Source organism: Carcharhinus amblyrhynchos, chromosome 12 (assembly GCF_965287045.1).
Source record: "Carcharhinus amblyrhynchos chromosome 12, sCarAmb.v2.hapA, whole genome shotgun sequence".
NCBI lineage: Eukaryota > Metazoa > Chordata > Chondrichthyes > Carcharhiniformes > Carcharhinidae > Carcharhinus > Carcharhinus amblyrhynchos.
Window position 1 is genome coordinate 53,877,187 of NC_137335.1, and position 26,266 is coordinate 53,903,452.

Below are 26,266 nucleotides of genomic sequence, written 5' to 3' on the forward strand. Positions count from 1 at the left end.
CCTTTACCTGTGTTTCTGATAATTTACACATTATTAAAAGCTATGATGAAAACATATTTTGGCACTTCTTATCTTAACAAGTGTAATTAGATCATTGTTTATCTTTCCCTGCTTTTCAGCTATATTCTTGTGGTGGTATTCCTGACATTGACAGTCTCAGCAATCATTTTCCACCACCTCCTAAGTTGATGCAAACAGGACTTTCTGCTCTGAATGATGAAGAATTTGTATTTGTCTCTCGACTTGCTGCACCAAAGCCTTTGCTGCAACATTAGAAAATCTCAGTTATATACAAATTAGTGGTTGGAGCAGGCCATTCGGCCCCTTGAGTCTGTTCTGCCATTCAACATGATCATAGCTGATATGATTGTAACTTCAACCGCACATCCTTGCCAATCCCTGATAACCTTTCACCCCCTTGTTAATCAAGAATCTACCTAGCTCTGCCTTAAAAATATTCAAAGACTCTGCTTCCACTGTCCTTTGAGGAAGAGAGTTCCAGAGACTCATGAGAGAAGAAGTTTCTTCTCATCTCTGTTTTAAATGAGCGATCCTTTACTTTTAAATAGTGACCCCCAGTTTGAGATTTTCCATGAGGAATCATGTTCTCCACATCCTCCCTGTTGGTATGCCTCAGGATTTTAAAGGTTTTGATTAAGTTGCTGCTTAGGGGTGGCTTTTCCACCCCCATTTTCGGCAGGTGAGAATGGTGGTGGGGCAGAGAATTCAATGAGAGTCCCCAAATGCCTTTTATGTGGTTGGAATTTCCTGTTCTGATTGTCCCCATGCCTCTACCAATGGTATAATGCAGTTGCCACTGTGAAAGGATTCTCAAAGGGTGGGTGCGTATGCATGGGGTGGGGCTCTTTTTCTTGTTTTTATCATGCTTACATCGGGACACCCTTTCCAATCACATGGAAGACAATGTTGCTGGCCCTACCCTGTCAGCATGAAGTCATGGGACCCACCTCCTGGATTTTTTTTTCTGACCAATACTGTACACAATACTCGAGATGCGGCCTCACCAATGCCCCGTACAACTGAAGCATAGCCTCCCTACTTTTGTATACAATTCCCTCATATTACTTGCTGCACCTATTATACTACCCTTTTGTAATTCATGCTCTAGGACACCCAGATTCCTTTACACCTCAGAGCTCAGCAATCTCTCACCATTTAGATAATAAACTTTTTTTATTCTTCCTGCCAAAATGGACAATTTCACATTTATCCACATTGTAGTCTGTTCACCAGATCTTTTGCCCACTTGCCTAACCTATCTGTTTCTTTTGGTAGCCTCCTTACTGCTTGCTCCTTGCTTCAGGCTTTTCTTCCAGGAATTGTTGTACAGCTTTTTGCAGCCAGAATGCACATCCTCTTTTAAGTGGTGTCTGCAAATCCTAATGTAAGCACCCTTCCCCTCCTCCTTTCTAATTAACTTAGCACGTGCAGGAATTATTCTAATTGCCAGGTAGCACCAGTATTGAGTGCTTGACAAAATACAGTAGCAAAGTTCACATCACTCGACTCCATAGTACTGAATGGCTGAGAATTGATCGGGTGGAAGTTGTTCATTGAAAATAGCTGATTTGCAAAGGTCCCAAATATGTCATGTCAGAAAAAGAATTTTTGAAATCAATTTTGATGTTCATAATTTCCCCAGCTCTGTGATGGATATTTATTTGTCATTGCTATTATTTACAGTCATTGCTTTTTAATGGTAATTGGTTCCAATTATGGGTTTCTATTAATGTAGAACACAAGTGAATATAAATTAACTATGAATCATTTATTTTTATTAGCCCTTGTGTTTCTGCATTGTGTGCTCTTTCGGACTGTAGTCATGATGTGATACTCATGAGCTCACCTGTTGGATTATTGAATCTTAAATTATATTGTTGTGTCAAGCCGATAATCAAGCATTGTTGTGTTAAGCAAGTGTTCAAATTTAACTCTGTGAAGTATATTCCAGCTACATAGAGGCTGTTTGTTGGTATGCAAATGTAATGGCAAACCTGTTCTTTAAAGTTACCTATAAAACTAACTTTGCTTCACTCGTATTGAGGAGTTGAGGGGGTTGAGCTATGAGGAGAGGCTGAATAAACTAGTCTTGTAGTTTACGAATATTGATTGGAGTTGCTATAGTTCTAGCTCGCTAGAGGTGTCAGTGTTTGTACAAAGCGTGCAGGAAGGTTTTTTGTCTCAGTATGTAGACAGGCCAACTAGAGGTGAGGCTATATTGGATTTGGTGCTGGGAAATGAGCCAGACCAGGTGCTAGACTTGGAAGTTGGTGTGCATTTTGGTGATAGTGACCACAATTCGGTTACGTTCACCTTAGTGATGGGAAGAGATAGGCATGAACCTCGGGTCAGCAATTTTAGCTGGGGTAAGGGCGATTATGAGGCTATCAGGAGTGAATTAGGAAGCATGGATTGGATTAGGGGATTACAGGGACTGGGAACGTCTGAAATGTGGAGTTTTTTCAAGGAGCAGCTACTGCGAGTCCTTGATAGGTATGTCCCTGTCAGGCATGGTGGATTTGGTAGATCTAGGGAACCGTGGTGCACTAAAAGAGTTGAGTCGATGGTTAAAAAGAAAAAGGAGGCTTATGTTCGGATGAGATTGGAGGGCTCAGATAGTGCACTAGAAAGCTTTAGATTGGCTAGGAGGGAGTTGAAGAGTGAGTTGAGAAGGGCTAAAAGAGGACATGAGAAGACTTTGGCTGATAGGATTAAGGAGAATCCTAAGGCGTTCTATAGGTATGTCAAGAACAGAAGGTTGGTCAGGGCAAGATTAGGGCCAGTTACAGACAGCAGGGGGAAGTTGTGTGTGGAACCGGAGGAGATTGGAGAAGTATTGAACCAATATTTCTCTTCGGTGTTCACGCAGGGGGACATGAATATAGCTGAGGAGGACATTGGGTTGCAGGGGTGTAAAATAGACAGTATTACGGTTGATAAAGGGGATGTGCTGGAAATTCTTGAGGGGCTGAAAATAGATAAGTCCCCTGGTCCGGATGGGATCTACCCTAGGATTCTCTGGGAGGCTAGAGAGGTGATTGCAGAGCCTCTGGCTCAGATCTTCAGGTCGTCATTGGTCTCTGGTGTAGTCCCGGAGGATTGGAGGATAGCGAATGTTGTCCCATTGTTTAAGAAGGGGAACAGAGACTTTGCCGGGAATTATAGACCGGTGAGTCTTACTTCTGTTGTGGGCAAGGTTTTAGAAAAAATTATTAGGGATAGGATTTATAGTTATTTGGAGTGTAATGAATTGATTAGAAATAGTCAGCATGGTTTTGTAGCGGGTAGGTCGTGCCTTACTAACCTTATTGAGTTTTTTGAGAAGGTGACCAAAGAGGTGGATGGGGGCAAGGCAGTTGACGTGGTATACATGGATTTTAGTAAGGCGTTCGATAAGGTTCACCATGGTAGGCTTCTGCAGAAAATGCAGATGTATGGGATTGTGGGTAATCTAGGAAGTTGGATCAGGAATTGGCTATCAGATAGGAGACAGAGGGTGGTGGTGGATGGTAAATATTCATCATGGAGTACAGTTACGAGTGGCGTGCCTCAGGGATCTGTTTTGGGGCCACTGTTGTTTGTAATTTTTATTAATGATCTGGATGAGGGTATAGTTGGGTGGATTAGTAAATTTGCTGATGACACCAAAATTGGAGGTGTGGTAGATTGTGAGGAAGGGTGTCATAGTCTGCAGGGAGACTTAGATAGGTTGCAGAGCTGGGCCGAGAGGTGGCGGATGGAATTTAATGCGGAGAAGTGTGAGGTAATTCACTTTGGTAGGAGCAACAGATGTGTCGAGTATAGGGCTAACGGGAGGACTTTGAATAGTGTGGATGAACAGAGGGATCTAGGTGTGTGTGTACATAGATCCCTGAAAGTTGGGAATCAAGTAGATAAGGTTGTTAAGAAGGCGTACGGTGTCTTGGCGTTTATTGGTAGGGGGATTGAATTTAGGAGTCGCAGTGTAATGTTGCAACTGTACACTACTCTAGTGCGGCCGCACTTGGAGTACTGTGTGCAGTTCTGGTCCCCGCATTACAAGAAGGATGTGGAGGCGTTGGAGAGGGTGCAGAGGAGGTTTACTAGGATGTTGCCTGGTATGGTGGGGAGGTCCTATGAGGAGAGACTGAGGGATTTAGGGTTGTTTTCGTTGGAAAGAAGGCGGCTAAGAGGGGATCTTATTGAAACATATAAGATGATTAGAGGTTTAGATAGGGTGGATAGTGATAGCCTTTTTCCTCGGATGGAGAAAGCTAGCACGAGGGGGCATGGCTTTAAATTAAGGGGGGGTAGCTACAGGACGGATGTCAGGGGTAGGTTCTTTACCCAGCGGGTGGTGAGGGATTGGAATGCCCTGCCTGCTGCAGTTGTAAATGCGTCTAGTTTGGGGGCGTTTAAGAGATCTCTGGATAGGTTTATGGACGAAAAGGGATTGGTATAGGCTAGTGGGTCATTGTTTTTGTAACTGGTCGGCGCAACATCGTGGGCCGAAGGGCCTGTTCTGCGCTGTAATGTTCTATGTTCTATGTTCTATGTACTCGTTAGAGTTAGAAGAATGAGGGGAGATCTCATTGAGACGTATAAGATGATGACTGGGATGGATAGGATAGAGGTGGAGAGGCTCTTCCCGCTCAGAAAGGACAGTAGGACTAGAGGGCACAGCCTCAAGATAAGGGGGGGTCAGTCTAGAACGGAGTTGAGGAGGAACTTCTTCACTCAAAGGGTGGTGAATCTCTGGTATTCTCTGCCCGTTGAAGTGGTGGAGGCTGCCTTGCTAAATATATTTAAGACGCGGGTAGATAGGTTTTTGATAGGCAAGGGGATTAAGGGTTATGGGGAGAAGGCGGGAAAGTGGAACTGAGCCACGTCAGATCAGCCATGATGTTGTTGAATGGTGGGGCAGGCTCAAAGGGCTAGATGGCCTACTCCTGCTCCTATTTCTTATGTTCTTATGTGTAAAAGTTATTTTCTGACGATCTTTGCTGTATGTCAAAAACATTTGGGTGATGTACTGTTTATTCATCCTAACATTACATCCTATGTCACTTTACAAGATCAAAATCCTATTTTCTTGGCATACTTGAGTTACCCAGGATTGTGCCTCATTTTAATTTTAAGTCCATGTTTATTAAACTAACACCCCAGTCACAAGTTTACCTCTGCTTTTGCTTGGTTTTTCCCTCACTGTCATGATCAAAAGACATTAAATGAAAAAAAACCTGTGTCATCCTGGTTACTTTATATGTTTTTTTTAAATGGACAAAGGCTTTACCCTGGCATGGCTGACTAGCCATGATTCATGCTAGAGGAATTTTTAGCCTTCAGAGGCAGTGGAGACTCACTGAACAGAATGATTTTTTCGTAGTGTTGCAGTGGACAGGAAAAGGTGTCTAAAGGCATCAGTCCCAACGATGACTTTCTCCGCCTTGTTGTGAGGAACTTTGAAAAATAGAATCCAAGGGGTGTGTCCCACAACATCACGCTGGCTAGCCTGTCCCACCAGCAAGTTAGTTTCCTAAAGATTAGGGCAGCATTTAGAAAGGGCAATAAAGTAAAGATAGAACACCACCCACTCCCCACCCCACTGGGGGCAGAGCCTGAGCAGTGCCAAGGGTACAGCCCAGGAATGACCCTTTTCCCCACGAGCAATGCACTCACCTGAGCTGCTTTAGTGTGGCTGCATGCCAGGTGCATGCTGTGGGAGGTCTGTCATAATTCAAACATGTTGTCATGAATGGTTAATACAATGGTGGGGCGGGGGGATTGCGGGGATTTGAATGTTGGGAATCTCTTTACATAGCTGATGGGAGAAGGGCACAACCGCAGTGGGATTTCCTACCAATGTACAACTCAATTTGGACCTTGTGAGATTTTGTGCTCACTTCGCCATTCATGCCAATTGGACAGGAGCGTAAAATCCTGACCATTATCTCTAAAATATGCTGGAGCCAACTCCCAGCTATTTTTAAAAAAAAATTATGCAATGTGGACATTAACAGCTAGGCCAGCTTTTATTGCCCATCATTAGTTGCCCTTCGAAAGATGGTGGTGAGTAGGCTTCTTGAACCGCTGCAGTCCCTGGGGCTACACCCACAGTGGCTGTTAGGAAGGGAGTTCCAGTGTTTGGACCCAGTGACAGGGAAGGAATGGTGACATATTTTCGAGTCCAGATGATGAGAGATTTGGAAGGACCCTTCAGATGGTGGTATTCCCAGGCATCTACTGCTTTTCTCCTTCTAGATGGTAGTAGTCGTGGATTTGGAAGGTGCTGCCTAGGAACCTTGGTGAGTTCCTGCAGTGCATCTTGTTAATGGTACACGTAGCTGCTACTCTTTGGATTGAATATTGGTGGAGGGATTGAATATTGGTGGAGGGATTGAATATTGGTGGAGGGATTGAATATTGGTGGAGGGATTGAATATTGGTGGAGGGATTGAATATTGGTGGAGGGATTGAATATTGGTGGAGGGATTGAATATTGGTGGAGGGATTGAATATTGGTGGAGGGATTGAATATTGGTGGAGGGATTGAATATTGGTGGAGGGATTGAATATTGGTGGAGGGATTGAATATTGGTGGAGGGATTGAATATTGGTGGAGGGATTGAATATTGGTGGAGGGATTGAATATTGGTGGAGGGATTGAATATTGGTGGAGGGATTGAATATTGGTGGAGGGATTGAATATTGGTGGAGGGATTGAATATTGGTGGAGGGATTGAATATTGGTGGAGGGATTGAATATTGGTGGAGGGATTGAATATTGGTGGAGGGATTGAATATTGGTGGAGGGATTGAATATTGGTGGAGGGATTGAATATTGGTGGAGGGATTGAATATTGGTGGAGGGATTGAATATTGGTGGAGGGATTGAATATTGGTGGAGGGATTGAATATTGGTGGAGGGATTGAATATTGGTGGAGGGATTGAATATTGGTGGAGGGATTGAATATTGGTGGAGGGATTGAATATTGGTGGAGGGATTGAATATTGGTGAAAGGGGTAGCAATCAAAAGGGCTGCTTTGTACTAGATGGTGTCAAGCATCTTGAATGTTGTTGGTCCTACACTCATCCAGGCAAATGGAGAGTATTTCATTACACTCCTGATTTGTGCTTTGTAGATGGTGGACAGACTTTGACGAAGGTGAGGTCAGGGTGTGAGTTACTCGCCACAGGATTCTTAGCCTTTGACCTGCTCTGATAGCCATAGTATTTGGATGGCAAGCCCAGTCTGTTTGCATGCAAGTAACCCTATGTTGTGTCTTCACTAGATTGACACCTCATATTTAGGTATGCCTGGTATTGATCCTGGCATGCCCTCCTTCATTCTCAGTTGAACCAGGGTTGATCCCGTAGCTTGGTGGTAATGGTAGAGTAGAGGATATGCTGGACATGAGGTTGCAGATTGTGGTTGAGTACAATTCTGTTCTGATGCTGATGGCCCACACTGCTTACGGATGCCCAGTCTTGAGTTGCTAGGTCTGTTCAAAGTCTATCCATTTAGCACAGTGATAGTGCCACACAACATTGAGGATATTCTCGTTGTGAAGACAGGAGTTTGTCTCCACAAGTACTGTGTAGTGGCTATTCCAACCAATACTGTCAAGGACAGATGCATCTGCAGCAGAAGAATAATTCTGGCCACTGGAGATATTGTGGCCTGGAGGATAAATGGCACCTTAACTCCACTATTGAACATCTCATAATTACAGACCTGGAAAATATACCTTTTGTCCAAAGCCCAGTGGAAGAAGTGGAAGGTATGTCACAAGCTCTCGCCCGAGTAGCTGGAACCTGTTATATGGCACTGAACTCGGGCAGTCTATCATTTACCACCTAACAGGTAGCAGCACAGATCTGTGCACAGGTTAAAGTTGCCTGACCCTCATTTCCACTGGGCAAAAACTTAGAAAAACTGGCTGACATGTTTCTCTCTGGAGAAATGCACCAATTTTCTCTCCAGATCTGAGGACACTCTTGCCAATAAAAATCAAGGGGGTATGTTTCATGCCATCAGGCCAGGTGGACAATGCCTCAGCACACCAGCAAATCCTAACTGCACTGAGATTAGGGTGCCATCTTTAAAGGGTGCCTGATCAGAACAACAATAAACCTGCCCTCCCATCCACAGCCCACCATGGAGATTTCAGGGGCCCCACTGACCCCCATCCCCATTAGACCTGGCCTTAATATCTGGTTGGGGGGGTGCAGTTAGTTATATTTGTGTTTTGCTGGAACATCTGAACTTGTGTATCCGTGTGTACAAGACTAATCTATTGTGAATTTCCTGCCCTCTTTGTGGTAGTCATTCCTTCTGGAAAATCTTATCACCCTGCAACAGTTTCAGCTCGCTAACCCCTGAACGATTACCCCACTGGACCTTTTGATTGTGAACTCTGGACTCACTTGAACCCATAATTCTTATTTTTTTCTGTGGCCTTGGCCATGAACCCGTTTCTTTCCATTTTCCCTCTTTTATTGTATGAATGCAAAACTGCATTCATGTTATGAACCCACTTCCCGTCTATTTGAATGTGTGTAAAATAAACTAACTCTCTGATTTTACTCTATCTTGGGTTTAGCTGTGGGGTTATTAATGGAGGATTGGATCACTCTTAAACTGCTGTCCATAACACTGCTAGTGACCCTGAAGTTAGTTAAGCTTGTGATCACCCTTCTGTATATTTTCCACATTTATCTCTTTTAATACCATTCTTTTTTTAAAACTTAATGGCTTCATTTGCTCTCAAAAGTCTGGGCATGCATTTAAAATGCTCCATTACAGTTATCATTCTACATCTGTAAGTCTACACATGCAGCAGTCTGATAGTATGAGGGGTGCAGTTTGCATTGTTCTAATTGTCTGTCCATGAAACCTGGGAGTTTTCTCCCGCATGAGTTCCAAAGTTCATTTTACTTTCCATCTTATTGAAAACCAGCTGGAAAATATAATTTAACAGCTTTATTCAGATAACACTTTACATTCAAATTATTATCAATTCATTTTTATTTCAAAGGCTATGTCTGTAAAGCCTTATTTCCCTGCAATATTGTGGCCAAAAAGGACTTTTAGTATTTTCAATTAAAACGTAGTAACATAAACTAATAATTTTGAAACTTTGACCTAATGGAAATGCTAGAATTATTTTGTGAATGATAGCAAGATAGGCCAGCCGGAGAATATTAGAAACAAGACATAAAATAAACATAAAAGCACTTGCGGTGAGGAATACCAAGTGGCTGGGCCAGTTTTGTCTTCTGTTTGTATTTAAAAATCATAAACAATCATTTTTTTTTTAAATAGATGCAACCATTGCACCTTTGTTAAATCTATGACTTTAAGTTTGAATTTCCAAAATAGTGATTCAAGAAGCTCTTCATTTTTTTTTAATATACATTTCATCCAAAAGCTATTACCAGTTTGATGGTTTCCCAGTTAATCTAGAGAATCGAGCAATGATACAAATGGTGTTATGGTCCTGAACCAGACCCCTCTCGACATTTGGTACAATCCCAGTTAGAGACAAATTCCTTTGTTTAAAGTAGTTGAAGTTTGAGATTCAGAGTACTTGCTTAAAAGAATAAAGTCACAAGATTCCACAGGTTTTAAACAAACAAAAATAAATTTTACTCAACAAGATTAGAAGGATAACACAATTTCTAACGCCTATCCCATATGGGGTAACATTCATGGTTAATATGAGGCACATGTGAATTAACAGGTAAATTGTGGTCGGAATGCACAATGACTAGTGGATTTCTCAACAACCCACCTAGACATCAGTAAACACTCCCAATGAAACACTATCACTCATAAGCAATAGTTCATTTTCACCTTGGAATTTTCTCCATAATTTGCTGCAACTCTTGACACTGTCAATGACGGCACACGTCCCAAGATTTCAATCTTGCCTTGCAAGACTCTGTACCCCTGGATTCCATGTATGCACTCGAGCACCAACTCGCAAGCTAAACCTCAGCACTTAGCACCTTCTGATGCCATCTTTTAATCACCTGGGTTTCTCCTGAGTGTGCTTCAATTGCCAGACCTTTTCCTGAGTATTCTTTGATCACCAAGGCTTTACCCAAGCACACTACAAACTCACCAGAGCTTCTCCTGAGCAATCCTGATTCTCTTGATCACTAGGGCTCCTCCTAAGCCCAGTTCAATTGCCAGAGCTTCTCTTGCATAATCTTGGATCGCCAGGGTTTCTCCTGAGTGTGCTTAAATTGCCTGGGCTTTTCCTGAGGGATTTGAAACAAATGGGCAGTAAATTGTGCCGTTCAGTGAAGAAAAACTTGAATTTAAGTGCATGAATATAAATACCTGATGTGTGTCCCCAGCACCTGAGACCCTGGTTTGATATGCACATTTGCAAATTCACCCCTTTAAGCCGCCCACTAAAGTATATACTTACAAAGATTATCTACCTTTGACCCAAAAAAGTAAAATAATTAAAATGATTTCTTCATGGCAAAATAAATCTGTAGTAAAACTCATTTAACAGAGCTTTCTCCAACACTACTGATCATCCAACCAGTATTTAGTTCACTGCAACAGTGATTAAAGAATAGAGAAGGATTATTGGTTAATCAGAACCATGAAAGCTAATGGAGAATACATGAAAAATTAATCTGAACTGGGTTTAGGATAATATGAAGAGATTAATTTAAACAGACAGCATATTGCCATTAAATATCATATTAGTATTAACGTTTACACATTATGTAAAGCAATAATGAATGAGAACGTGGGCTGAAACCAAGATAAATGTACACCTTTGAATTCATTGCAGGTTTTCCTATTTTCGTCACAATTTCTGATCACAATCCACGCCCAACTGTACATTTAAAGTGAGGTTCAGCACCAGTCTTCGCAAATTCGAGTCCGTGGTTTAAGGCCTGTTTAGGCATGAACACGATAATAACTATAAAATGTTACGCTGAAACTTGTGAGCAAAAGGATCACATTAAATTTGTCCTCTTGCAGCATCAGAATATGACCTGCATTCTAGAGATGCCACCTTGCCTCAAGACAGTGTGTCCACTGTGAGGAGCATTAAAAAAATTGCGCTCCACAGATGCTGTCAGACCTCCTAAGATTTTAAGACCAGCATTTTCTGTTTCTGTTTCAGATTCCAGCATCATCAGTATTTTCCCTTTAAAAAAATGAGCTGGTGGGAATGTCAGCAGTGAACTTATTGGGAAGGGAGGGCTAGGAGGAGATTGAGATGTGGGGGATGCTGTTGATCTCGTTTTTGGAGTTGTACTCATCCAAGAAAGTGGAGAATATGCCATCACACTCCCGATTTATGCCTTGTAGATTGTAAACAGGCTTTGGGAAGTCAGGATTCCTAGCCTCTGACCTGTTCTTGTAGCCACAGTACTTATATGGCTACTTTAATTCAGTTCCTCATCAATGTTAATCCCCAAAATTTTAGTAGTGTGTATTCAGTGATGTTAGTATCATTGAATGTTGAAGGGTGAGAATTAGATTCTGCCTTGCTGGAGAAGGTCATTGTCTGGCACTTGTGTGGTGCGTATGTTACTTGCCACTTGTCAGCCCAAGTCTGGACATTGTCCAGCTGTTGCTCCACTTGGACATGGACTGCTTCAGTGTTGATCATAACGGGATCTGAAATAGATATCTCTCTACCCCTCCTCCTCAATCTGCATTGACAATGGACCAGTATGTGCTTCAGGTATATATTCTATGCAATCACCATGTAATATAAACAGGGCCTAGTTTTAAGGCTGATAAAATTGGATATCCTAAATTAAAGAATCGGGCATATTAAACTCAAACACAGTCAAACCTCGGGCAGGCCAATTGTACAATACACAAACATGCCTGGGCCTGATTCATCAATCACCTGTCAAAGGTCGTTGCATCCTACTGATACTTAGCAGGAAATCATTGCACTCCATTGAGATGCACCAGCCTATTGTTAGAAGCCCAGATCGGGCCAGACTTTCTATCACCGCAAGTTCTTGCAGTTGGCTTAATCTGATAACAGGTTACATGTAAGCAACAGCATGGAGATGGACACCTGGGGGTGGGCCCTGGTTTCCTGTCAGGCAGACATTAAAAAACCCGCTGGGTATTGGAAACCCCTCCTGGGACCTCATTGGCCGGAAGCCAGAGAAGTTTCTGGAAAGGCAAGCAGGCAGGCGATAAAGGGATACATTTTCAGACATGAGGAGTGAAGACTTGATGAAGGAGGTGACCCTTGACCATTCAGAAGGAAGGAAGGAAGAAGTTGCCATCGAAACTCACCTTCGTGACGATGGACCAGAGGGACTTTAAGAATCGAGCCTGCAGTTTTAACCAAATTATCTTTGTGGACAGTATATTTGAATCTGGAGTATCCTCTTGTTTTATGTGGGTAATTTAAGGGTTAGTAGTGTTATTATTAATAAACTTGTTGAACCTTCACTTGTGTTTGTCCATCTTGCAAATAAGGGCACCGGAGTGAAACAGTGGAGTAAGCAAACTGGTCGAAAGTATCCAAGAATAAACAGGTACAACAACCAGATACTGTAAGTATTGTGGCTGGGAACACACATCCAGTATGGAATGTGTATGTGCAATCTACACACCATGTTCCACCCTCTTAATGACTTTGGAAATTTCAAAATGGTGTGCATTGGAGTTCAAGGATTTTGGCAGGAATATAGAAGTGCACCTGAGTTTGTGGTGACAGCTGGCAGGGAATCCCCATTAAATAGAGGGATTTCTGGATGAGTGTCTGAAGGGAATTGTTGGTTGCTACCTGATATTGTGAATTGGGGGTGGATTGAGGTTTGGAGGCTTTTTAATGTTTTGCACCATCCTGAGCTCATTGCATGTTGTAGTCTCTGCTTTGAAATACGTGAGACTTGGCGGCACTGACAGCAATGACTGACTGGCTTGCTCAGGCCCCTCATGGAGGACCAGTTTGGAAGGCAGTGTTTAGAAAATTCACAGGCCCTGTCCTTGTACATCTGCGTGGTGGAAAAAGGGTTTGAAAACTAGCAGTTGCATGCATGGGATACAAAACAATCCATGTGAATGGGTTTTGGAGGAAAGAAGATGATTCTCAGTTTGAAAAGGGGAACCCGAAGGCTGGATCCAGGAATAGTGAAAAGCAAACACAAAGTTGCTGCTACTGTTTCTGATTCTTTGAAATATTTGCAGGACCAGAATCAACCATACATTGTGTAAGGTCATTGCTGATAGTTTAAATGAAAAGATTCTGGTGGATCCTTGCAATCAAGACCAATTGGAGCAAGCTGATGTAGGTCTGGAGAAGTGTACCATTTTGTTGAAGATTGTTTGCCTGGAACCTGGGTTGAATGGGAGCTGCTATCTGCTGGGAATCAGTGGCTAAATCCTTAAAGGGCAGCTTGAATTCTATCTGTGTAAGATTAGAGCTTTGAAGAACTTTCTGACTGAACTTGTTGCTATATATGCTGATTGGACAACTTGATAAATATGTGATATGCCTTTGTTGTATCTGCTATTTAATGTGTAATTTATAATGATCATGATTTGCTAGTTAACTCGCATTTGATTTGTTTTTGGTTGGTTTTGGTTTGAGAAAGTAAAAGTCCTAAAAAAGGTGAAGCCTTGTTAATCGATTCTTTCATTGGGATCATTCAGTAAACTTGGCTCTCGTTGATTTTGGGGGTCGTAACAATATAGAGCGTTGTCAAAACAGACCTATAGCACCTTCTGGATAAATACAAGAGTGTGTTTGAAGAGACATTTGGCTGAATGAAGGGCATTCAAATGAAACTCAAGATAAAACCTAATAGTCAATGAAAAAATCTTAAAGCAAGATATGGAAGTTGTCCCAAGATCAAAGAAGAATTAGTACAACTTGTTAACAGTGGTATGTTAGAACTGATTACAATGAGCGACTGAGCTATCCCCATCATACCTGTCATGAAACCAGATGATTCAGTTTGCATTTCTGGTGATATCAAAACAACCATAAATCCAGTGTTGCTGTTGATCAATATCTGCTTCCTATAATTGAAGATTTGGTTGCTGGGTCATCGTGGGCAGAAATTCAGCAAAATTGGTCTTTCATAAGCATATTAACAGATTTACTCAATAATTGCTGCATCTCAATAATTGCTTACTCTCATTACTCATAAAGATCATTTTCATTGTAAGAAAATGCCTCTTCAAATAACATTTGCACCAACACTATTCCAAAGGTTAATGGATCGGATTATAAGTGGTCTCTCAGATGTACAAGTTATCTTGGTGATATTCTAATTACTGGGTTGAGTGAACAGGAGCACTTGAATAATTTAGAAGCAACATTAGAACATCTTCAAACACGTAGGCCAGAATTTTACTGTCCCACTCGCCACAGGAATTGGAGTGGGTGAAGGGCTGACTACGGAAAGGTCCGTTGACTTTGGGCAGGATTTTACAGTTTCGGTATAGGCAAGGTTGTAAAATCCTACCCATGGTTTGCATATCAAGAAAGAAAAATGTGACTTTTTCCATTCGTCTGTCCAGTATTTACGTCACATTATTGATAGCAAAGGCATACATAAAGCACCTAAAGAGATTTACACAAGTTTAGAAGCACCATGTCTGGCGAACGTGGTGCAATTGAGATCCTTTCTAGGATTAGTTAATTATAGCAGATTTGTTTCTAACTTAGCTACATTATTGAAGCAATTTCATAATTTACCATATGTGAAAAATTCATGGAACAGCATGTGAGAAAGCATATAAGGATGTCAAAGATGCTTTGCAGAACTCTGAAATATTAGTTTCTTTGTAAACTAAAGCTAGCATTATTGTTTCCTTGTGACACTTCATCTTATGGAGTAGGGACAGTTGTTCCTCATACTATGCATTCGGGAGAAGAATGACCAGTGGCTTTTGCTGCTTGTATTCTGGTTAGTGTGAATCTAACTATGCTCAGATATAAAAAGAAGCAAATAGCTATTATTTGTTTGGTTGTCATTTCACATTATTGACTGATCTTCAACCCTTAAATTTTATGTTTGGACCATTTAAAGGCAAACTGTCATTAGCTGCGAGCTGATTGCAAAGATGGTCATTGATTTTATCTGTGCCCTCTAATGATATAAAGTATCATCAATCAGAGTACTATGCTAACGTTGATGCATTATTATGCTTACTTTTGCCTATTGAGCAGATACTACTAACTAGTTTTGTGAGGAGATCATTTGCCTGTGACAGCTTCTCAAGTTCAGGGACACACCAGAAATGATCCTGTGATGGAGAAGGTGCTGGATATGATATTGAAAGGAATGATAGCTGAAAAGCATTATACACATCCTGATTTAAAACCATATGTGTCAAGAAAGCTTGAGTTGACCCTCCCAAAGTGGGTGTCTTTTGTGGGGAATCCGAGTGAATATTTTCCCTAATCTGCATGGAAGAGTACTTGAATAACTACATGAAGGACATCCTGCTATAGTCCAGATGAAAGAATTAACATGTAGTTATTTTAGGTGGCCAGGTCTGAAGCTCAAATTGAAGAATAAGTGGAACAGTGTCAATCCTCTGCGCGAACAATAAATAAATCACCATTGTCTCCATTAAGGTTTTGGAAGTGGCCTAATATGTCATTAAAAGGATTACATGTAGTTTTTTTGGTCTAGTTGAGGGTTCTCAGTCACAATTGATGCACAACACAAAGTGGTCAGAAGTTGTTATCATGAAATCTACTAGAGCTGGACAAACCATGGCAAAACCTTTTGCAAGATTTGGTTAACCAGAACTGATGGATAATAATAATGGTTCACAGTTTACTTCACAAGAGTTTAAGAATTATCTCAAAGTAAATGGTATTCAGCATATTAAATCCACACCTTATTCATCAACCGGTTGTTACTTAGCTTTTAATTTAAACATCTTCCAAGCATTCCAGTTTAATGAGACAAACAAGGATAGTAATTCAACAATTTCTTTATTTAACACTTATGATTCCACCTCAAACATAAACAGTTGCAACTCATTAACTCTTCTTAATGAATTTTAATGCTAACTGAACAATAACTTCCAACTGAACTTTAACTCTTAAACTGCATATTAACTTTAAATGAACATCAACTTTAACTATTTAACTGAAAATTGATACCATCAAGTTTAGGAAAACGTTGGCCAAGAAATATCCTTAATGGAGAATCTATCTTCTTTTCTGAAGCATCCTTCAGGGTACAAGTCTTCTTGCGATGGTTGGTCTCCTCGAGTTATTGCTTGCAAACAAAGGCTACACATGTTCTTTTATCCACAATTTTACACTTGCTTCCAGAATATTCCAGCCAACAATGTAACCAGAAACCGATTATATAGCTCAAACATCCAGTGAAATTACTTTAAATGATGCCATCACACTTTTTCAAACTGCGTGCTCCCCACATAACAGTTGTTTAAATCAAAGCCACATTGTCTCAGTTAATATAAACAACTTCCTTATCTGGGAAGCTTCAGTTCACAGCTCCCAGACCAAAGCAACTTTACGACCTATAAGTTGACCAAAAAATCCCAGCATGCTTAACTCTCAGCCAGAAAAGCCATTTTTAAAGCCACTATTGCCATTATTGCAGTTAAATTATTGTTGTGGCTATTCTTTCTCTGTCCGTGCAGTGGATTAGCTGAACGATTCATACATACCTTAAAACATTTTTTAAAAGCTTCAAAAGAGCAAGGTTAATTATTACATCTTGTGAATAGCTTTTTGGCATCTGATAGACACACAACTCATGCAACTATCCAAAATTCACTTTCATTACTACTCTTAAGAGAAAGTTGAAAACAATCCTTGATTGAGAAACCAGCCATAGTTTTAGCAAGAACAAGTCTAATTTTTTAAAAGCTCCAAATCAAAAATGAACTAGTTTGGTGATTCCACGTTGACCAGTTGTTGTCATCTCAGTTATTTCCCACAATTGCCTCCAAAAGTGCCAACTTCTTTAATCCCTAGTGTTGTGAATACTACTATGGAAGACTTAGTTGAATCGGAGTTGCCTGATGATTGTGTCTATGCTACTATAACTTGTGAGAATGAAGCAGAACTAGTTCTAAGAAGTGGCTATTCAAGTTCCAAATCATACTACTAGGGTCAAGGACAACCAAATTCCAGAATGTCATACACAATAAAGACGTCCTTCTTTCCAACTTTTTTATTGATATGTACAATTCTTAATGGTGCATAATACTGTGTCTAGCATGTTATTGATCCTATGCATAACATCATAATAATTCATTGTCATGACCACAGATATAAAGGGCGAGAAATGCCATATGTTTAAATGGTTGTATAATTGCTTTAAGAGTTGATCACATAATTTGATAATGGTATCATTAGGCTGTTTCACAGGTTGCTGTTTAGTATCAGCTTGTACACTGTACAGGCAAGAGCTCCTAGAATAAATCTGTTATTGTTAGTTTGACTCTACTATCACAATTTTCCCAAAAAGTAATTGTCATAACAGTGAGAAAACCGGAACAATCCATGCCTGTCTTTCTGGCATGGTCCGGATCGCAATAATCCCAGACTTTGTCACTTTTTGGGAGAGTAGTAAGTTGCATGCCAATTCTGGGAGGGGCAGGGTCTAAACACGTTGGTGAACCTGGCTGCAAAGCGATTGGGCTCCATTGTGGAAGGGTGCCCCAATCTCAGTGCACTGGGAGACTCTTCACCCTGTACTCTACACCATGTACATCAGGGCCCCATCATTTCCACCCCCCCCCCTCCAGTTCCCCCCATTGGTGGCATGTTTCCCCACCCCCTCTCCATCCCCTCCCCAAGACAGATTGCTAGCTTTGGGGCCCTCCTATTGGGTTCCCCTTCATGTGTTCCAATTTTCAACCCCACCCCCATGCTCTATCCCTGCATGACCCTCTCTGTATAGCTTCCCATCATAGCCCCGCACCCTTGACACTGCCCCTAGCGCAGTATCCAACTGACACTGCAGATGGGCACTTCCCAGCCATGTCCCTGACCGCCTGAAGGCTTCAATGGCCTCCAAGCCCCCCAGCATAGCCAACCAGCCTGATCTCTGCAAGTGGAGACCAATAGCAATTCTCGCTGGGCTTGCGCTGGTGTCGAATTGACTATGCATATTTAAATGCTGCTTCAAATATGCTAATTGGCCTCATGCCCTTTCTGGACATGAACTGGTTTGCAAAGAATGATTGCAAACCATTTGGTGCCGGGTGTGAAACCAGTTTTTAGGCCCATACATTGTGCTGATCCCAGAAAACAATCTGTGACAGGCATAGCGAAGCTGGAAAATCGACTCTCCTCCTACCACTACCACTACCACCACCACCACCACCACCAACCTCCCCCCCCCAACCCCGCCTCTTCTTTTAGGACTTTATAGAAAAGAACACCACTCATTCCAGATTTGCTACTTCACGTTTTTCCCAGTGGTGCATTTCCCAAGTAAAGGAGATGGCTACCCAACAGTGATAGTGAGATAGCTTGACTTTAAAGTTGCTGGCTTTCTAGGATTGTTGCGCTAGGTCTTTCCAACATTTCAAACCTGAGCAGGTGGAATCCAGGTTCTCTGTTATCTTTTCCAATCTGATCAGTCAAGCACAGTCCAGGGATTTAATCAGATTGTTTGCATATCTGGGTCAACAGAGGATCCCTAATGTTGGAGGCAGGAGGCAGACTCGAAATTAACATGACACCTATCTTTATTCCAGCTTGTAACCAACAAAAGCTTGTTATCAATGTGTAAGCGTGTTTGCGACATTTGAGTTATATCACAGTCATTCAAGTTCATTCTAGCATTTTAGAACTACGAATTAAAACATTTAGACTTGCTGTGCTTGTAGAATTGGAAATCAAATGTTTAACTGCACATTCTTTACTGTTGTAATATGTTCAAACCTATGGTCTTAGCTATGATGTATTTCATTGAAAACATATGATGATAGTCTTGTTAGCACAAATGGGGGTGATTCCCTTCCAAGCAAAATATTGTGAACACAGGATTGAAAGATGTATATCAGTCAAAGTCTGGATGACAAAGAAGATAAAAGTTAAAATAAAACAGAAAGAAGAGATTTTGACAAATGCCAGAAGCAAGATTTGTTTCATAGCCATAAAGATTTTGGGAAGTACAAGAGGAAATTTAAAAAAAAGATGGGAGGCAAAGAGAGGTCATAAGAAAAAAATTAACAAACAATATTAAATTAAATCCTTACCAAGCTTTATTAATAGAGGCATAATGTACAAGAGCAAGGAGGTTATGCCGAACTTATACAAGATGCTAGTTAAACTTCAGCTGGAATATTGTATAAATTTCAATTAAGAAGAATGTGAATGCATTGGAGACAGTGCAGAAGTGGTTTTCAAAAATTGTTCCAGGGATGAGAAACTTCAGTTATGAAAGTAATTTGGAGAAGTTGTGCCTGTTTCCTTTTGAGAGGAGAAGGCTGAGAGGAGATTTGATAAGTGCTCAAAATCGTGAGGGGACTGAACAGAATAGATAGGGAGAAACTTCCTGCTTGTAAAAGGACCAAGAACAAGAGGGTACAGATTTAAAGTGATTTGCAAAAGAAGAAAATACAATGCATGAGAAAAACCTTTTCATATAGCGAGGGGTTTGGGCCTGGAAGTGTGGTGCAGGCAGGTTCTATCGAGGCATTCAAGAGAGCATTATATAATTATTTGAATAGAAGTATGTTGTACAGGTATACAGGGGAAAGGCAAAAGACACTAAGTAATAAGAGCCAGTGCTGTCAAGATGACCTGAATGGCCTCTTTCTGCAACGTAACAATTCCATAATTCTGTGATAAAGTCCCGGAGAAAAGTTGGACCTATGAGGACCAAAAGGGAAATCTAGAGGACGTGTACTACACAAGTAGTTTGAATCTGTCTTCAGAAAGAAGGTGGCAAATGTGAAGTAAAATGAAAGCAAAATACTGTGAATGCTGGAAATATTCTGGAAAGACTCAGCAGGTCTGGTAGCATCAATTGGTAGAGGAACAGAGTTAAAGTCCACATGTGTAATGACTCAGGAAACTGACTGGAAAGGAACACAGTTTATTACAGAATGCAAAGCAAAATCACCAGTCCACACACCAGTCCTTGCCTGGGACTATAGATTAGGTTCAGTCCTAGGCCTGCTTTATAAAAGGCTCAGGCAATTCCAGCTGGGCAGGCCACTATCTTGGACTGGGTGTTTGTGCAATAAGAAAGGATTGGTTGGCAATCTAGCTGTGAGAAAACCCTTGGGTATGAATGACCAGAATGTGGTAGAATTCTTTGTCAAGGTAGATAGCCATGTAATCGATTACAAGATCAGGGTCCTGAATCTTAATAAAGGTAACAATGATCGTTGTGGCATGAATTGGCCGTGATGGACTGGGAAACATTACTGAAAGGAAACACTGTGGACAGACAGTGGCAGACATTTAAAGAATGAAGCTGTGAAGTTCAGAAGTTGTTTATTCCTATTTGGCGCAAGAATGGAAAGAGAATTGTGGCCAAACTATAGCTTACAAAGGAAATTAGAGATGGTATCAGATTCAAGGAAAAATTGGCAAGAGAAAGCAATTGACCAGAGGATTGGGAGCAGTTTAAAATTCAGCAAAGGAGGACTAAGTGATCAAAAAGGGAAAGATAGAGTGTGAAAGTAAGCCAGCAGGGAACATAAAAACTGACTATAAAAGTTTCTATAGGTATGTGAAGAGAAAACAATTGACAAAAATGAATGTAGGCCCCTTGCAGTTAGAAATGGGAGAATTTGTAACGGGGAATAACAAAATGGCGGAGGAAGTAAATTTGTATTTTGCTTCAGTCTTCACAAAGGAAGACATGAATAATGTACCAGGAGTTCTGAGTGCAAGAAGTTTTAGTGAGGAGCTGAAGGAAATCAGCGTTAGCAGAGAAATAGTTTTAGGGAAATTGATGGGATTGAAGGTGGATAAATATCCAGATCCTGATAATCTTCATCCCAGACTACTTAAGGAAGTGGCCCTGGAAATAATAGACCTATTGGTGATCATTTTCCAAAATTCTTGGACTCTGGACTAGTTTTTGCAGATTGGAGGGTAGCTAATGGAAGCCCACTATTCAAAAAGGAGGGTAGAGAGAAAATAATGAACTATAGACCAGTGGGCCTAACATCAGTGCTAGGGAAGTTGCTCGAGTCCATTATCAAGGATTTCATAACTCAGCATTTGGAAGGCAGTGGTATAATCAGACAAAGTCAGCATGGTTTTATAAAAGCAAAATCACGTTTGATGATTCTCGTGGAATTCTTTGAGGATGTAACTAGTAGAGTTGAGAGGAGAACCAGTGGATGTGGTTTATTTAGACTTTCAGAAGGCATTCGACAAGGCCTCATATAACACACTACTATGTAAAGTTAAAGCACGTGGGATTGCAGGTAATGCCTTGAGATGGGAAAGAAAGCTGGTTAGCAGATAGGAAGCAAAGAGTTGGCGTCAATGTTTTTTTTCTGATTGGCAGTCAATGACTAGTGGGGTTCTGCAGGGATCTGTGCTAGGACCCCAATTGTTCACATTATATGCTAATGATTTGGAAGCGGGAACCGAATGTATTATCTCCAAATTTGCAGATGATAAAAAGTTGGGTGGGAGGGTGAACTGTGAGGAGGATGTAGAGATACTTCAGCATGATTTGGACAGACTGTGTATGTGGTCATATGCATGGCAGATGTAGTATAATGTGAATAAATGTGAGGTTATCCACTTTGGTAGCAATAATAGGAAGACAAATTATTACTTGAATGTGTCTAAATTGAGAGAGGTGGATACTCAGCCAGACCTTGTTGTCCTCGTGAATCAGTCACTGAAAGTAAGCATGCAGCTACAGCAGGCTGTAAAAAGCATTATGGCTTTCATAGTGAGAGGATTTGAGTAAAGGATTGGGATGTTTTGCTGCAATTGTATAGGCGTTGGTGAGGCCATACCTGGAGTATTGTGTACAATTTTGGTGTCCTAATGTGAGGAAGGATGTCCTTGGTATAGAGGGAAGGTTTAGCAGGCTGATTTCTGGGATGGCAGGTCTGTCATATGAGGAGAGATTAAGGCGGTTAGGATTATGTTCACTGGAGTTTAGAAGAGTGAGCGGGGAGTTGCATAGAGACTTATAAAATTTTAACAGGGTGAGACAGAATAGGTTCAGAAAGAATGTTCCTAATAATGGGGGAGTCCAGAACTAGGGGTCATAGTTTGAGGATAAGGGGTAAACATTTTAGAACTGAGGTGGGGAGAAATTTCTTCACCCAGAGGGTGGTGAATGCGTGGAATTCACTACCTCAGAATGTAGTTGAGGCCAACATATTGTTTGATTTCTAGAAGAAATTAGATACAGCTTTAAGGTCTAAAGGTGTTAAAGGATATGGGGGAAGGGGGGATCAGGATATTGAATTTGATGATCAGCCATGATCGAAATGAATGGTAGAGCAGGCTCAAAGAGCCGAATGGCCTACTCCTGCTTTTAGTTTCTATGTTTCTATCATAAGATACAGAGAGTGCTGGAGAACTGGAGAGTTGTTGATGCTATACCACTATTCTGAAAGGTGAAGAGAGATAAATCAGGAAATTAAGACCAGTCAACCTAACATTGATGGTGGGGAAGTAATTCGAAGCCATTATACTGGGCAAAATAAACTTTCATTTGGCTAGGAATGAGTTAATTAAGCAGCATGGAATAGTTAAAGACAAATAGTGTCTGAATAAAAGAGAAAATGCTGGAAAATCTCAGCAGGTCTGGCAGCATCTGTAAGGAGAGAAAAGAGCTGACGTTTCAAGTGCAGATGATCCTTTGTCAAACCTTTGCCTTGCCTGTCAGGCCTCTTGCGTTGAAATAAAGACAGTTTAATCTAGACGTCCCTTGCTCTCTGCCCTACTTTTGCCTGACCTGTCTAGTGCTGGGATTACTGACACTGCCTTTAATATTAATATTTAACATGCTCTCTTTAACTTCTGTGCTGTCCTCAACCTTCTCTTCTGTCTCCATACTGCTTTAGGTTCCACCCCTCCTGCCAAGCTAGTTTAAACCCTCCAACTGGCTCTAGCAAATCTTCCTGCCAGGATATTAGTCCCTCTCCACTTCAAGTGCAACCTGTCCCTCTTGAACAGGTCACCCCTGCCCCAGAAGAGATGCCAGTGATCCACAAATCTAAAGCCCTGCCCCCTGAACCAGCTGTCAAGCCACACATCATCTGCCTAATCTTCCTGTTCCTACTTTCACTCGCACATGGCACTGGCAGTAGTCCAGAAATTATTACCCTCGAGGTCCTTTAGCCTCAACCTTAGTCACTAAGATTGTGGGGAATTATTTAATGGAGATGGTGGAATCTCACCTACCAACTGGAAAGTTGCCCATGCCCAAAAGCCCATGTTGCCTCTTTTAGTGAAAGCCCCCCACATTAAATGGCACTGAAGCATTTAATTGACAGCTGTAAGCATTCCCTGGGATTGAGGGAATCATAGTCTTAGGATAAGGGGTAGGAAAGTTAAAAGAGAATTGATGAGAAACTACTTCTCCCAAGAGGTTGTGAATCTGTGGAATCCACTATCCCAAAGTGTGGTGGATGCTGAGACAATGAGTGAATTTAAGGAGGAGTTAAACAGATTTTTAATTGGTAACGGGTTGAAAGCTTATGGGGATGAGGAGCATATTGGTCATGATCGAATGGCAAAGCAAATTCGATGCGCCAAATGGCCTAATTCTGCTCATATACCTTATGAACTTAGTAGGGCACTCTAGGGAGCTAGTGGCTGCTGCCGGTATAACACCTCCTTGAAGTCTCGTACCATGCAGAATTCTGGACCACAGATGAGCGGAAGGGTGATTGCCAGGTGAGGGTCGGGGGGAGTGTGGGCAGCAGCAAGGGGGTTAGCTCACCATTTCCCCACCACCTCTTCTTGATGTTTGAACGAGGGACACAAGCCCCCAACACCTCTCACACCAGTCCTTGGAGCCTGCAAGCAGCTAAGTATGGATTTGCTTGTCATGCTCCTTGCACAATGTCTCTCTCCTCCACCCTATCCAGCTTGAAGCTGGGGTAATACCAGCAGTGGCAGAATGAGGTCCTTAAGTTGGCATTAATAGTCGACTTAAGGTCTTCAATTGGTGTCAGGATAAGATGACAGTTCACTGGCCTTCCCACCATGGACTTCCCCAGGGCGGATGGAGGTGGGAATGTCCTTCCACCGCTAAATGTACTACAGAGGAGGGCATTAAATTCCACCCATAGATTCCAAATCATTGACTAAAGGTTGTGAGGGATGTTGAGAATTTTTTTTGCTGAGATTTGGCAGAAGCGAGACTACTTGGAAAAAGTAATGGGAGTTGATTTCATAAATAGTTTTAAAAGGGATTTGGACAGGTCCTTGAAGGTTAGGGATAAAAAGTTGGCATGTGAGACTAAGCACAATTGTTTTTTCAAAGAGTCAGTCAAGGTACCAAAGGCTGAACAGCCTCTTTAATTCTATGAAAGTCACCAACTTGTTTTTAGTTTTGGTGTGAAAGATAGTCTGACATTGCCCATTTTATCCCCCTACATTGATGCCTACTACTGACTCATCATCGTGAGGTATTGATGGTGATTCTGATGATGATTGCGGTTTAGCAGTGAAAGACACTTAAGGAAAGAAAGTGAGAGACACACTTAGCAGATTTAGGCTGAAATTCTCCCGCCTTGCCCCATGTTGGGATTCTCTAATTCCGCTGTAGTGAATGGAGATTTCGCTGAGCACCAAATTCTCCGTTCTTACTGGCAGCGGTAACAGGATGTGAGAGACTGAAGGATCCTGACTATAGGATATAAATTACAAAGGGTTAACAACAGCAACTGACAACAAGTTTTTAGTGTGCAATATTCTGCAAAGAATTTTAACTCAATATAGTATTGATTAACAGTTTCAGAATCAAACTGCTTTTTCCATCCCTACACTTTTGAATTCTCATCTATCAACAAAATGTTATCAACTTTCATGTTCTTTGTAACTGTATATCAAAAGGTATTACTTTTATAAATAATTTACAATAGAGAAGCTGGCAGCACTTACACAGACATGCAGGTTCCTCAGTCATCAATAATGTGTCAAAAAACATGACAATAAAACATTTACCTTATCCTGTACCTGTCAGGGTCCCTTCCGCGATACTGCTGAAGTATTGCAACAGCGCTACAAGCCTTTGGAGCCAACCTTGCGGGTGGCAACATCAATCACATCGGAGAAAGAGGCCAGAGAGGAGATGAAAAGAGAAGAATGGAGAAATCGTGTACACGATGATATGTAAGTCACTATCTTTAACACCTTTCGTATGCATTTTTAATGTAGTTTGTGGGTGTTGTTAGTCTTGAGCATCAATTATAACTTGTCATTATTGATTTGGTAAAGTAATAATGCAATGCTACATTTCAATTTAAAAATAAAATGCTTCTATTTTATATTCAATCATTATTACAGCAGAACATGGAGACTTTATTATTGTATCATGCTCACATCCAGACACAGCACATGATGCTTGTGTCTAAAATATTTGTGCAGAACTATGGCAAATTGATCTACCAGCCTCATTTGTCACGACAGTTGCCGGTTGTGGCCCCAGAAGCAACTTGGTGGTGTTGAATGTGCAACAAAGATTAGCCTATGGGAACGTTGGCTAATGATCTAAGGTGTATCAGGTGAAGAGAGGCAATCAGGAAAGGAACAAGCAATGGCCAGAAACAGTCTACACTTTTGACGTGGAGCTGGAAGGAGCGCTTCTATTTTTTCTTGCTTCACATTCAACTAAGTTTTTTTTTATAATTATCTTTTTGGTGGTTCCAACAGCTCCTTCAAAGAACATTGGTTAGTTTGCAAGTGGACCTAATAATCCCAAAGGCAACAGATCTGAACTAATTTCTGCTTTGTGTTCTAAAACAGGTTCAGCTTCTTGGTGGCATATGGTTTTGGGTGTGTTTGTAACCCTATATTGACATTGGTCATTGACTCACTAAACTGGACTTTGACCCAGTTTTGTCCCTTTGACCCAGTACAGGTGCGGTGCAGTCCAACTCAATTTTAAAGCCATCATCTAGTTAATTCAGAAGTGAAATGCAAACAGTACATTAATGTCATCATGACTGAGATGTGTCACTACTTCAGAACTCTGAAATATGTGATTCTTTATAAATTTAGCACACTTCATTATGGGTTCAATTTTAACTGTGTAAGTAAATAGGTTTTAAGCAAGTTAAAATCTTGCCCATGTTATTTTCC

The 26,266-nt window shown here is 41.2% G+C and overlaps 1 protein-coding gene across 3 annotated transcripts in view; it reads left to right on the forward strand.

Moving 5' to 3' along the window:
• The window catches only part of spata17 (spermatogenesis associated 17), a 276,889-nt gene that overhangs the window by 62,365 nt on the left and 188,258 nt on the right, over nucleotides 1-26,266 (forward strand). For all 3 annotated transcript variants that reach the window (XM_080200544.1, XM_080200542.1, XM_080200543.1), the window contains exon 8: nucleotides 25,149-25,297. In XM_080200544.1, coding sequence (XP_080056670.1) covers nucleotides 25,149-25,297 — 149 coding nt within the window. The remainder of the gene's footprint in view (nucleotides 1-25,148; nucleotides 25,298-26,266) is intronic.